Source organism: Microcaecilia unicolor, chromosome 2, assembly GCF_901765095.1.
Source record: "Microcaecilia unicolor chromosome 2, aMicUni1.1, whole genome shotgun sequence".
Lineage (NCBI taxonomy): Eukaryota > Metazoa > Chordata > Amphibia > Gymnophiona > Siphonopidae > Microcaecilia > Microcaecilia unicolor.
Window position 1 is genome coordinate 539,647,096 of NC_044032.1, and position 14,683 is coordinate 539,661,778.

General features: G+C 42.1%; 1 protein-coding gene across 1 annotated transcript in view; it reads right to left on the bottom strand.

Annotated features, from left to right (window-relative positions):
* PDS5A (PDS5 cohesin associated factor A) overlaps positions 1–14,683 on the bottom strand; it is a 644,759-nt gene that overhangs the window by 77,035 nt on the left and 553,041 nt on the right. The window contains exons 27-28 of the mRNA XM_030191317.1: positions 6,471–6,603; positions 5,613–5,732 (exon numbers count right to left, since the gene is read on the bottom strand). Of these exons, the coding sequence (XP_030047177.1) occupies positions 5,613–5,732; positions 6,471–6,603 (253 nt within the window). The remainder of the gene's footprint in view (positions 1–5,612; positions 5,733–6,470; positions 6,604–14,683) is intronic.

Below are 14,683 nucleotides of genomic sequence, written 5' to 3' on the forward strand. Positions count from 1 at the left end.
TGAGCCAGGAAAGACTCTGCATTGCTACTCCTAAGGCAGAAATGTGAGAAGAGACCTCAAAGGCCTGTCTTGCCAGATATTTACGACAATCTAGAAGTTTCCTGCTAAGCTTGAGGAACTCATCTGCAAAGCAAAAAGTAATTTGTATTAGAGACTTTAAGTAAATTGTGGAATAAAGTTGATAATCTAATATGCGACTGGTTAGCACTGAGGCCTGAAATGTTCTTCTGCCAACAGAGTCTAATGTTCTAGCTTCTCTGCTTAGAGGAGCAGAAGCATGAGACCTTGCACTGCAAACATGTTTTAAAGCAGATTCCACAACTAAGCAATTTCAAAACCAGTGCATTTCTGTATCCTGTACATGGTATCAATTTTCTTTGGAGCAACCTGAACTGTCAGTGGAGCCTCCTAGTTTATGATCAGAGTATTCTTCATAATTGTATGAAGTGGAACAGTGATTACTTCTCTAGGAGGAGAGTCATAATTTAGAACCTCAAAAAGTTCTGAACGAGGTTCTTCCTCAGTCTCCATTTCACAGAAATATTAAATAAAATTGGTAATATTAAGTCAGGAAAGGATATACTTTCTGGAGGAGATTTACATCTCTCGGGGGTGGAGAATGATCAAATGGAATGCTATAGGACTGCTCAGTTGAGAGGTCCTGTGGGTCCTGCTCCATCTCCCAGGAGAGGTCTGGGTCTGACTCTTCAAAGTACTGGTCTTAGGAAGTACATGAAAGAGAATGTCGACTAGTATGTCAGATCTGCATTGATCGGGCTCACAGTGCCAACGGTCAACGCCAAGCTGGTGTTCGGGACTTCTCCCGTAACTGTCTCTTCAATATATCTACAGGCTGAGCTGAAGCTGGCGCAAGCACTCTGTAGGCCTGAATAGACTGCGTATGCAGAAGCCCTGAGAGCTCCTCTTTCAGCATTGCTTGGATTTCCTCCTGTAGAATAGGTGTCGGTACCGCCTGAGAAAGCAGTGTGGATGCAGCCTGAGTTATAGCCTGTGCAGGCATAGGAGATCTCGAAGACCTTGAAGGCTTGGAGAAGAGAGCAGTCACCGCGGCATGGACACTTTCAATATTGTTGGCAGCGTGCCTGGAGAGAGAATAATGGCGGTTTCTTGGATTTTTTATGCTACAGGTCCCTCAATGCATGCGGCACCAACGAAAAGTCCTTACATAGTCATGGTATCAAGTCCGATGTTAACCCCTCTTAATGTTGCACCTGATGTTGATGCCGATGCAGGTTCCGTGACAAGTGCCAAATCTCTTGCCATGCTTGATGCCAAACCAAAATCTTTTTCACGCTGGACTCTGTGGGCTTTAAGTGTCCTTGCTTGCATGCAGGCAGAGGCTACATTGTATATCTCAGTGCTACAGACCCAAGTATTGAACACAAAAGTTACAGGGTCTGTCCCTGAAATGGTGCTATTGCATCACCACTCAGCACCCCCGTTGACATGGAGGAAAAAACAGCTGACACAAGGTCAAAATGCTCAATTGCCCAGAGAACTTGAGTAGTTCCATACCTGAAAATGGTCGATCCTTAATGAGTAAAAGAAGGGCTCAGAGGAGTGGCCTAGTGGTTAGGGTGGTGGACTTTGGTCCTGAGGAACTGAGTTCAATTCCCACTTCAGGCACAGGCAGCTCCTTGTGACTCTGGGCAAGTCACTTAACCCTCCATTGACCCAGGTACAAATAAGTACTTGTATACAATATGTAAGCCGCATTGAGCCTGCCATGAGTGGGAAAGAGCGGGGTACAAATGTAAAAAAAAAAAAAAGGCTGAAAAAAGAAAAAAATTATTTGAAAAATCAGTAAATTGGACAAAAATAATATGAAAACGAATAAGAAGAAAAAATATCCCGAAAAAGGGAAGGCACCAAAAAGGCAAAGCTTGACACGATGAGGAGAGATTAGAAATCCAACTTTTCTGCTCCACAGAAAATGCTAGACTGCTGGTCCCATGCTCGAGTGTTGGGCAGGAAGGCACCCGCATATGCATGGTGAGGGCACTGCCTCAAAGATTTAAAGTGACAGTGCAATATGACAGTGTCCGCACCAGACTCCATGGATGACATCACTCACATGAGAATACTATGCCTGCATGTCCTCGGAGAAAGAAAAGATCATGGTACTAAAACCCCAGTAAGGACTGGAACAGTAGGAACTACCACCTAGGTCATCTTTCAAGAAGCAATATGCTTCAAGAACCAAAGAAGACAGAGTCCTGAATATAAAGGTTATGCTACAATAACACTGAATTGTACTTTGCTTAAAACTGTTGACCCTGTGAAAAAGCAAGTCTCTCTAGTTCAGGACTACCCTGAGGGCTGTGCGAGTGGTGCAGCAACACACAGGGTGCAAGGGAGGAAGGAGCATAAAAATCACTCCATGGTGATGGTCTCCCCTGCTTACCCACGGCAGAGTGAATAGGGCAGGGGCACTAGTGGGTGTGTTGCACAAGGCCTGATTTCTGCTCAGGCCACTCCTGCTCTAGTTTACCAGCTTTAGCAACCTTGAAGAAACCCTGTTTCAACCAACATGAGACCTGAACCAGTAAATAAGTTTCCTCACCAGCCTCAGTCTCTGACTACCTGGCTCTACTGTGTTTATGACTGGACAATGCAGGTCAAATTCTGAGTTGCCTCCAATACCAATAAGCTCTGATGTAGCCAAAGAGACTGTATTGCATACTGTAGAAATATGTTAGCCCTTGTTCTCAGTAAAATACAGGCCAATGGCTCAGGCTAAAGAGCTAGGCCTCTTAAAATAAAAAATTCTCTCTGATACAAAATATATTTCACTGTAGCAAGTGCTGAAATGAGGTAATTGAGAGCTGGCAAGGGAGGGGGGCATTTGCTCTTGTAAACAATCCTGAGACTGGCACCTGTGAGAAGTCATGAGCTAAGATGTTTTGATTAAAATGAAAGATAGTAGAGGGTCAGATGCAAGTAGAGGGAGGGGGAGGGGGGCTGAAGAGAGCAAGATGACCTGTGAAGTCATCTCACAAAATGCGCTCTGAGCACATCTTGTTTATACTTAGAGTTTGAGAATATGATGAAGTCATCCTTATCAACTGATGGGCCAAGAGCCCTGGTGAGAAAGCTGGGGTCCATTGGAATCAATAGGGCCAAAATGGTATAAAAGGAGCAGTCTGAGGGGTATTAGATCAGAAGACTCCAGAAAGCCAGAGAGAGAGGACGTATCATGTAATGCTGTTCCACCATGTGACTGCCTGATTTGCTTGTACTACATTTGGGTGAGATACTGATACTAATAAACTATCTTATTATATCTACTGGATACTGGGCTCCTTTCTAATTGGGGAGTTTGCTACTGCCTAGACTGTGTAACACTGTCATGAGCAAATACAAGGTTCGGGTAATTAAGTATTTAGAGGGGATATGCAGTTCCTTCCAGGCTAGTAGAAAGCCCGTGGCTCCGCTGCCCAAATGGAGATGGCAGACCTAATAAATTAACAATACGTCTATGAACAATGACAAGACCACAACAAATGCCTTATAAAATCAGGGAAGACAAAGCCATAGCAGAGAGATTAAATAAATTCTTTGTTTCAGTCTTCACCGAGGAAGATTTGGGACAGATACCGGTGCCAGAAATAGCATTCAAAGCTGACGAGTCAGAGAAACTGAATGAATTCTCTATAAACCTGGAGGATGTAATGGGGCAATTTAACAAATTGAAGAGTAGCAAATCTCCTGGACCGGATGGTATTCATCCTAGAGTACTGACAGAATTGAAAAATGAACATGTGGAACTGTTGTTAGTAATATGTAATTTATCTTTAAAATCAAGCGTGGTACTGGAAGATTGGAGGGTGGCCAGTGTAACGCCAATATTTAAAAAAGGTTCCAGAAGAGAACTGGGAAATTATAGATCGATGAGCATTACGTTGATGCCGGGCAAAATGGTAGAGACTATTATAAAGAACAAAATTACAGCACATATTCAAAAGCATGGATTAATGAGACTAAGTCAACATGGATTTAGTGAAGGGAAATCTTGCCTCACCAATCTATTACATTTCTTTGAAGGGATGAACAAACATGTGAATAAAGGGGAGCCAGCTGATATTGTGTATCTGGATTTTCAGAAAGCGTTTGACGAAGTACTTCATGAAAGACTCCAGTAGAAATTGGAGAGTCATGGGACAGGGGGTAGTGTCTATTGTGGATTAAAAACTGGTTAAAAGAGAGAAAACACAGAGTAGGTTTAAATGGTCAGTATTCTCAATGGAGAAGGGTAGATAGTAGGGTTCCCTAGGGGTCTTTGCTGGGACCGCTGCTTTTTAACATTCATAAATGATCTAGAGATTGGAGTAACTAGTGAGGTAATTAAATTTGCTGATGACACAAAGTTATTCAAAGTTGTTAAATCACAAGAGGATTGTGAAAAATTACAAGAGGACCTTACGAGACAGGGAGACCGGGCATCTAAATGGCAGATGACGTTTACTGTGAGAAAGTGCAAAGTGATGCATATGGGAAAGAGGAACCAGAATCATAGTTACGTAATGCAAGGTTCCACATTAGGAGTCACCGACTAAGAAAGGGATCTAGGCGTCATCGTTGATGATATGTTGAAATTCTCTGTTCAGTGTGCTACGGCAGCTAAGAAAGCAAATTGAATGTTAGGTATTATTAGGAAAGGAATGGAAAACAAAAGTGAGGATGTTATAATGCCTTTGTATCGGTCCACGGTGCGACCGCACCTCGAATATTGTGTTCAATTCTGGTCACCGCATCTCAAAAAAGATATAGTGGAATTAGCAAAGGCATAGAGAAGGGCGCTGAAAATGATAAAAGGGATGGGATGAGTTCCCTATGAGGAAAGGCTGAAGCGGCTAGGGCTCTTCAGCTTGGAGAAAAGACGGCTGAGGGGAGATATGATAGAGATCTATAACATAATGAGTGGAGTGGAACGGGTAGAAGTGAATCATTTGTTTACTCATTCCAAAAATACCAGGACTAGGGGGCATGCGATGAAGCTACAAAGTAGCAAATTTAAAACGAATTGGAGAAAACTATTCTTCACTCAACGTGTAATTAAACTCTGGAATTCACTGTTAGAGAATGTGGTAAAAGCAGTTAGCTTAGCAGGGTTTAAAAAAAGGTTTGGACGGCTTCCTAAAGGAAAAGTCCATAGACCATTATTACAATGACTTGGGGAAAATCCACTCTTTATTTCTGGGATAAGCAGCATAAATGTACTGAACTTTTTGGGGATCTTGCCAGGTATTTGTGACTTGCATTGGCCACGGTTGAAAACATGATGCTGGGCTTGATGGACCTTTGGTCTTTCCCAGTGTTGCAATACTTATGTACTTAAGTCTTCTTTCGCTCTTGCTTCATCCCCATCTCCCTACACTCCTCAAGCTCTTTTCAGAGCTGATTGATCTTAAAGTCCAAATGATTTATTTATTTATTTGTTGCATTTGTACCCCACATTTTCCCACCTATTTGCAGGCTCAATGTGGCTTACTTAGCACCATGAGGCGTAAGCCGCCTCCTGTGATTAAACAAATACAGAGTGATGATCATGGAGAAACCTACCAAGCCAAGAAAGAAAAAAATATTTTTACCTTCTCAGGTTGCGTAAAAAATTTGGTTGGCAGCACGGGGTCCTTGGCTGAGTCCATACTGCATGAAGTGCTTTTGCTATGGATAACAATCAGTGCCACGTCACATACTGTGTAGAGTTTCTGTAATTGAAAACAAAGGGAAATGCTAAGTAGTTTAAACACAAAGCTAAAAAAAAAAAAATTATGCTTTTCCATTACAAAACAGTACAGGGCTGTCAACCTGCAATTACTGAGAACTTCAAACTTGGCTACTTTTCAGGAAATCCCTAATGAATATACGTGAGATACAGCTGCATACAATTTGCAACACAGTATTACAGCAAATAAAGACAGGAAAAACACAACTGACACATCCAGTCTGTTCGGTTATTCCTGTCCACAATGGTAAGAATATAACCCAGCTCCAAACAGAGCATGACCACTTGTAAAATGTCCCTTTTTACTCAAGGCAATTTTAGTGATCTATCATTTGCATCACCTTGGACAGATACACGTTCACACCCAGAACTCCTCTTCCTATATTAAATTGAAAAGATTTACAATAATCTAAATGGCAATAGGCTGGTGTCCGAACATCCTGTCTCCTAAAGAGATCTGATTATATCAATGTCTGCATTGCCACAAATACATAACATTTCAGATGTTTGCAAAAGTCAAGACATGCAATTACATAATGCACATTACACAGCTTTGCAGCTCTTGAGGATTGCAGTTTGAGACCAACAGACTAATAATAAACAGAATGTTTGCATGTAAAATTGTGTGTGGGAATTCCCCCCTTCTCACATTAATATCCTTTCAAGCACTTGATGCACTGTGTTTGTCATCTGGCTGGCACATTTTCTTCAGAGTTCTCACCTCATTTGTCTTGGGATCATCTGGCGACTGCGTATCCCTTGTTTGTTTAATACTTTCTGTTATCTTCCTCATGAAGGCATGGCTATTGTTCTCGCTTTTTGTCATTAAAACCTCAAGCATGAACCATAAACACCTTAGAAAAATGAGAGAATTATTTTACATGTGGGTAGTTTTTTTTATGCAAACCTCATCCCAGAAATCAATTAAAAATATTTGTTTTTTTAGATACTTACCAACTAATTCTATAAAAGTCACAAAAAACTGCATGCACAAATTTGGGCACACACCCAATTTGCGCATGCAATTTAACTGAACGAGCTAATTAGCACTAATTGGCTTTTTAACAAGCAGTTTTTGGTAGATTTAATTAGCATTTATGTGTGATCTGAAAAAGGGAGCACACAAATGGGTCATGTGCCTAACAGGGGTGCTCCTAAAATTAACACGCATTGTTATAAAATAACTGGGATATGCACTAAATTTAAGTGCATACATTTGCACCATATTTCAGTTGGTGCAATAGCCTGGGTGAAAGCTCTATTTTATAAACCACGCCTAACTTTAAGCAAGGTTTACAGAATAGTGCTTTTTTCAGCACTGAATTTTTTGGCACCATATATAAAATCTAGCCCTTAATATTTCAGACAAAAAAAAAGAAGGAAAACCATGGAAAACTGGGCTTGCATTAACAGTAAGTAACACATTGCCGATAACATTTGCAACTCAGGTATGCACTAGGCTTGCTGGTGTATGTGCAGTAGTCATTATACCAAGATCTACTGCAACACCTCAGCATAAGGGAGTAATATTAAAGGGTACACAAAATAATAATGTCAATAACCTGGAATGAAGACAGACAGACAGAAGAGATGGGCCTTAAGAGTATGGGTATGAAAGAACCTAAGAGTGAAAAAAACAACCAAGCTGATATTTTGAAGACTCTAGTTCTAAGGTGCAACAACTCTGGTCCTCCAGGACCGCAAAACAGGCCTGGTTTTCACGATACCCAACAAGAATATTCAAAAGATGCATCTGTGTCCATTTGGTCTAAAAAAAAAAAAATTACTTGCATGAGTTGTTTATCCTCAAAACCAGGCCCTTAGTTTTTACCACTACATTAAGAATGATCTTAAAAAAAAAAAAAAAAGACTGGGTATGTCATAAATGGCTTTTTCCTGCTGTTTGCAATCTGCAAAATTCCTGATTTGCCATCAATGAGAGTTTTCTCCAGCATTTGGAATGCAATGCAGTCACTGGTCATTAAGGGATGCCCAGATGTTTATGACAGCAGGTAGCATACTGATAGTTCTTTCCATCCTCCCAAAATTCTTGGTACCCAGGTCCTAATTTAACGTTTAAAAGTCAACTTTCACATGGTTTAGGCACCTATTGAGAGCTGTTTACAAGGTAACTCTGCTTTCTCCACCTCTTTAACATTGCTTTTGACTCGTAACCACTTGCCTCCACCTACCCTCCTCTCTTCCTTCCCGTTCACATTAATTGATTTGATTTGCTTACTTTATTTATTTTTTTGTCTATTAGATTGTAAGCTTTTTGAGCAGGGACTGTCTTTCTTCTATGTTTGTGCAGCGCTGCATACGCCTTGTAGCGCTATAGAAATGCTAAATAGTAGTAGTGGTAGTAAGGATGGATCAGCTACATATGTGGGGTCTCCTGAAAAACTTTTTTGCATTTTTAGAACTGCCTTGCAGATAGCACTTTAGAAATGTTAAGTAGTAGTAGTAGATAGCAAATATAACTATTTTCTATTCCAGTCAGCTATTAATTTGCTAGAGTTGTTGTGGTTATGGTTTCTTAACACAGCTTTGACATCATAGGGAAGACCACGCTAGTGCTCTACAGATGTCTTCTAGGGGATGTTGATTTTAGATGAGCTATGAAAATTGCAAATGCTTTTATTTGATGGGCCTCTATTTTGAGTTAGAAGGCTAGCTTGTTGAAAGTGTACTGTATTCAGTTTTGCTAACTAGTTTTCAATTGTTCTGTTATAAATGGACATACTCAGATAACCTGGGTCATACAACATGAAGAGTGTAAAGTAATTTGTGGTATGCTTTTATTTAGGCAGAAAGCAAATTGCCCACATGTAATCCAGGATATGAGGCACCTTTTCTTCTGGGTGGTTATTAGGTATTGGACAGAAGACTGGTTGATGTGGAAGACTTAACTTTGGTAGGAATTTTGGATATGCTCTTAGAACTACTATTTGGAAAAACTTCTGTATATAACGATAACACTAGCGCCCATGGTTCTGTCACTTTTTGCCAGAAATAACTGCTATTAGAAAAACCTCATGGGGGGGGGGGGATGAAGTGCTTAAACAGTGCTAAATCCATGAGTTCCAAAGGTGGCTTCATTAATTATGCCAGAACTACTTTTAAGTTCTATAGTACTTATGGTTTGGATATGTACTTTTATGTTGAGAAGTCCTCTCATAAACCTCAATCCAATTGGGTATGTGGAGTATCTGACCATATCATTGTATATTGATATGGCACTAAGGTATACTTTAATTGATGACATCTTGAGAGCTTCTTGACAAAAGTGAAAAGGACATTTCAAAAGAATCATAGAATGGCACTTAGATCGATTTTCAGTTTTAGCTGTGCACCGTATGGTGCATTTTTTCCCACTTCAATGTAGAAGATTTTCTCATGGAGGACTTCTTTTCCAAGATTATTACTTGTTCTATCCAAAGAGACACATCTGAGGAGGAAAATACTTGGTATTCAAGTACAGACTGAAGGGTGGGGTGTAGTAGGATCTTGCATAATCAGAAATTAGTTCTAGTCTTATGGATGTTTTTCATGTATTGTTCTAACAGTGGAGGTAACCAGATTTGTTTTGGCCAGTAAGGTGTTATTAGGAACAAGGTGTCATTATCTTCCTTGAATTTGCTTACTATTCAGGCTACTAGAAGAATCAAAGGATACATGTATATGAACTCCCACATCCAGGTTACTGCTAAAGCATCATGCAATATTTTGCCCTTGGCTGGTCTCTGGGAGCAGAAATACAGTAGCTCTTTGTTCTCACTGAATAAAAAAGGCCCACTTGGGGCATTCCCTATTTCTGAAAACGGTCAGTTTGCTACTCTACAGACCAACCAGGTAAGTGCCTTTTACGAATGCTCCTATTGTTATTACCTAATCTCAAATCCTTCTTGAATCTTGGAGGAGTTAGAGATAAAGAATCCATACCTCCCTGTAGTGCATGGTGTTTATTTATTAGGTCTGCCATCTCCATTTGAGCAGCGGAGCCACAGGCTTTCTACTAGCCTGGAAGGAATTGAATAACCCCTCTAGATTCTTGATTACCCCAACCTGGTATCTGCTCATGACAGTGTTACACAGTCAAGGCAGTATAAACCTATGTATTTAGAAAGGAACCCAGTATTTAGTAGATAAAGAAATAAACTACATTGTTATCTCACCCAATGATAGTACAAGCAGTTCAGTCACTTATATGGTTGAGCAGCAGTTCACGACACGTCTGTCACCCTTCTCTGGTAGCCTTCCTTCTCTGTTCTGATTTAATACCCCTCAGACTGCTCCTTTTATACTATTTTGGCCCTATTGATTCCAATGGACCCCAGCTTTCTCACCAGGGCTCTTGGCCCTTATCAGTTGATAAAAAATGACTTCACATATTCTCAAGCTCTAACTATAAACAAGATAGGCTCAAAGCGCATCTTGTGAGATGACTTCACAGGTCATTCTGCTCTCTTCAACCCCCCCCCCCTTACTTGCAGCTAACCCTCTACTATCTTTCATTTTAATCAAAACATCTTGGCTCATGACTTCTCGCAGGTGCCAGTCCCATGGATGGTTTACAAGAGCAAATGCCCCCCTCCCTTGCCAGCTCTCTGGGAACTCACTTCAGCATGAGCTGCAGTGAAATGTATTTTGTATCAGAGATGATTTTGATTTTTAAGAGGCCTAGCTCTTTAGCCTGAGCCATTGGCCTGTATTTTACTGAGAGCAGGGGCTAGCATATTTCTAACATTCCCCTCTTGCCGGACCTCCAAAGGGCCGGCACACATGACTACGAGTGGGTGTGGCCATCCTTTCCAGAGGGCTGTTACAGTCCTGTGGGGGGGGGGGGGGGGGGGGGGAGGAAGGTATAGCTTCTAGGTGACAGGGGTGCTCTGTCATGACGTGGGACTTAGGCCTCAGTGAGAATCAATCTTTGAGCACGTAGATGTATACTACGTGAAATTCTCCATTCTATGTTCCCTTTTTAAGGTAAACCACCCAAAAAACCCTAACTATGTATTTTATGGATACCCCTTTAGAGCACTGTGAAACTTGGAAACATGACAAGGCGACGAAACAGTGTGACAAGGCGGTGGCCGTAGCGAGAAAGTTGCTAGGCTGTATAGAGAGAGGTGTGACCAGCAGAAGAAAGGAGGTGTTGATGCCCCTGTACAAGTCATTGGTGAGGCCCCACCTGGAGTATTGTGTTCAGTTTTGGAAACTGTATCTTGCGAAGGATGTAAAAAGAATTGAAGCGGTGCAAAGGAAAGCTACGAGAATGGTATGGGATTTGCGTTCCAAGACGTATGAGGGGAGACTTGCGGACCTGAACATGTATACTCTAGAGGAAAGGAGAAACAGGGGTGATATGATACAGAAGTTCAAATATTTGAAAGGTATTAATCCGCAAACGAATCTTTTCCGGAGATGCGAAGGCGGTAGAACGAGAGGACATGAAATGAGATTGAAGGGGGGCAGACTCAGGAAAAATGTCAGGAAGTACTTTTTCACGGAGAGAGTGGTGGATGCTTGGAATGCCCTCCCGCGGGAGGTGGTGGAGATGAAAACGGTAAAAGAATTCAAACATGCGTGGGATAAACATAAAGGAATCCTGTTCAGAAGGAATGTATCCTTGGGAGCTTAGCCAAGTTTAGGTGGCAGAGCCGGTGGTGGGAGGCGGGGCTAGTGGTTGGGAGGTGGGGCTAGTGCTGGGCAGACTTATACGGTCTGTGCCAGAGCCGGTGGTGGGAGGCGGGGCTGGTTGGGAGGCGGGGATAGTGCTGGGCAGACTTATACGGTCTGTGCCAGAGCCGGTGGTGGGAGGCGGGGCTGGTTGGGAGGCGGGGATAGTGCTGGGCAGACTTATACGGTCTGTGCCAGAGCTGGCGGTGGGAGGTGGGACTGGTTGTTGGGAGGTTGGGATAGTGCTGCGCAGACTTATGCGGTCTGTGCCAGAGCCAGTGGTGGGAGGCGGGGCTGGTGGTTGGGAGGCGGAGATAGTGCTGGGCAGACTTATACGGTCTGTGCCAGAGCTGGTGGTGGTGGGAGGCGGGGCTGGTGGTTGGGAGGTGGGGATGGTGCTGGCCAGACTTATACGGTCTGTGCCCTGAAGAGAACAGGTACAAATAAAAAGTAGCACATATGAATTTATCTTGTCGGGCAGACTGGATGGACCATGCAGGTCTTTTTCTGCCGTCATGTACTATGTTACTATGTAATTAAGTTTAGGTGTCATATAATGGAATCAATAAATATAAGTGTACATATGACCAAAACAAACTAATATATCATTGCTACAAAAGTAATCAGTAGTCAAACTTTGATTATACAAGTATTTCTTAAATTGGTATTAATAAAGCAGCCATGTTTCATTTAACATTAATAAAAACTAATAGTGGCTGCATGAAAATCTACTAATATGAATAACTACTGCAAACTCAAAAACATTATAATTGTGAGTGTTGCAATGACTTAACCCTAATAGGCCTAGAATATATAGGAAGGCCATGTTAACTGCTAATGGCTTGGAAAATACATAGAAGCGTATTCTCCTTCTTCTGTTCCAGCAACAAGCTCGATATCAGTCATAAGGCGTTCATACAGGACATAATGGCCTGCAGGTTCTTTCTTGCTTACAGCAGCAGTAACTACATGTACCACTAATTCCCTAATACATGGGATGATACAGCATCCTACAACTATGAAAATAGCAATGCAAACAACAATAGCAATTGCAGCTGAAACAAAAAGACTCTTCCATTTACCAAAGGTTTTATCCAGTCATCCGGTCCAAGAGGTGTCAACATAAGAGTTGCGAGCCAGTTCATTTGAAAGTGAGGTGAGGCCTTTCAGAGCTCTAGAGATTGACCCGTCTGGAGCGGTGTTATTGGGGATAAAAGTACAGCATTGAGTACCTAGTTTAACACACACTCCACCATCTGATGCTGTCATCTTATCAAGAATCATTCGATTCTCCATTGTCATTCTACTGGTGGCATCTAATTGGGCTGCTATTCCTTGAATGGCATCTCTGCTATAATTAACAAATCTTTGCTGATTGTAATAGATGTAATTAATCTAATCTACATTTTTGTTAATTGTAGCTGAAGTTAAGAAAAATGACTCAAATCCTGAGGCAATTTGATTGTAGGCCTTGAATTCATCAGGTACCCCTCTAGGAACTCCAACCGAGTCTATATAGACATGATCATCAAATGAACCTGGTAGAGGCCTCTCTCTTCAATCGGTGTGAGGAGGGTGAATGGGGTGAACCTAAGGAGGCAATTACTAGTGGAATTACCAATTAACAAGGGCACAAGTTCCCTTCCAACTTCGGTGCAGGGTGTGATAAAGGGCATTGGTTTCCAAAATACCACCATACATCAGTGCGGGCTTGAGAAAGGCAGTAAAATTACCTGTTCAATACTGTAATGGGTAGTTTTGCAGGAAGTCAGATTACCTACAAACCTCGAGTTTCGGGTTGGGTACCTGGCCAGACAAGTCTGGAACATTGTAGTGGGATCAGGTCTTATGAAGATGGGGGGGAATTCTCTGTCGTAGGGGCAATGCAGGATAACTCTCTGCTAAGGCTTGACAGGACTGATTAATAGGCTCTAAAACCTGGAGTAACTGTAACATGCACAGGAAACCTTCTGGATGGTGGGAAAGGTCAAAAGGAAAGGGAACTGCTAAGGGGTCTGCACGGGCATGGGCGCAGAAGTAGCAGTTGGAGACATTCAAACTGGCTATGGTGAAGTGGGCCCATTCTAGCCAAAGGTTCCGTTCACCAAATCCAGTTTCCAGAACGACCCAATCCTTAGCTCTCTCAATTCTGCGAACCTGATATGGAATCTTCATTGCAGGGGCTAAGGTAGGCATTAATGGGTTTTTCTCTACTCAAGGGGTGAGAAAGGCAATGTGATAGCTGGTGGTATTTGTGTCTTTATTGGGAATATCAATTGTGGCAATAAGATCTCTGCCTGCAGCATTTATTCCTAGAGAATAGGTCTGGTAGGTACTTGTCGTTACACCTGTAAAGGTGATGGCAACAGGGTTACAATGGCCTATCTGGCAATGCTGGGCATCTGCTTTTAACTTGAGAATGGTAATACTCTTTTCTTAGGGGATTGTCATTACCTTGGTATTGACCTTGGCCTGATTTCCACCATACTTTAGACCAACTGTTACAACTGGAACCTGGACACATGTACATGTCATATGCAGAATAATATCGTTGCCAACTTAAATCCCCATAGTTAACATAAGCACAAACATCAAGAGTAACTACCAGTGTGTCATTTGTGGGAGATAAGATGATAGGATGGCCAGGTCCTGACATTACCTGAGGTAAAATGGGTATGGGAAGGGTGAACAGGAAACCGGTTAGAAATAAAATAGCAGTCATGATTGTCTTGTTTTAGAGGGCCGAAATAAGAAGACAGTGTATAGAGGTTAACCCTGGGGTTTCTGCTGAAAGGGAAGGAATCTCAGGAATGATTAAGTCAACTATTAAGGTACCTGGGGTAGATCCTTGTTGCTCCAAGTTGTTGTTCTCCAACAGGGCAAAGGGAATAAATCTCAAGACCTTGATTCCCTCTTGTCCTGATGTAGAACCAAGGTTCCCAACCACTGTTGACAATGTTATACGTGACAAGCCAAAAGTCAAACAGTTCTCCTGTCTCAGGTATGGTTAATGGTGCTTCTGGTCGTTCAACTCTTACAACGTCACATCCTTCAAATATGTCAAAAACACCTACTACTTCTCTATCAGGGCCTACGGTCCAGGGGTCAAACAATGTGGAACACAGTATCTGATACCTGGTTAGGGGATCCCAGATAGGGTCATCGTCTGGGGCGGGGTCCCAGGGGAAGGCCCAAGGGAGGGGTCCTGTGGCGGTGGCCTGGGTCATGCAGTGGGAAGTACCTTCCTTAAGTAGG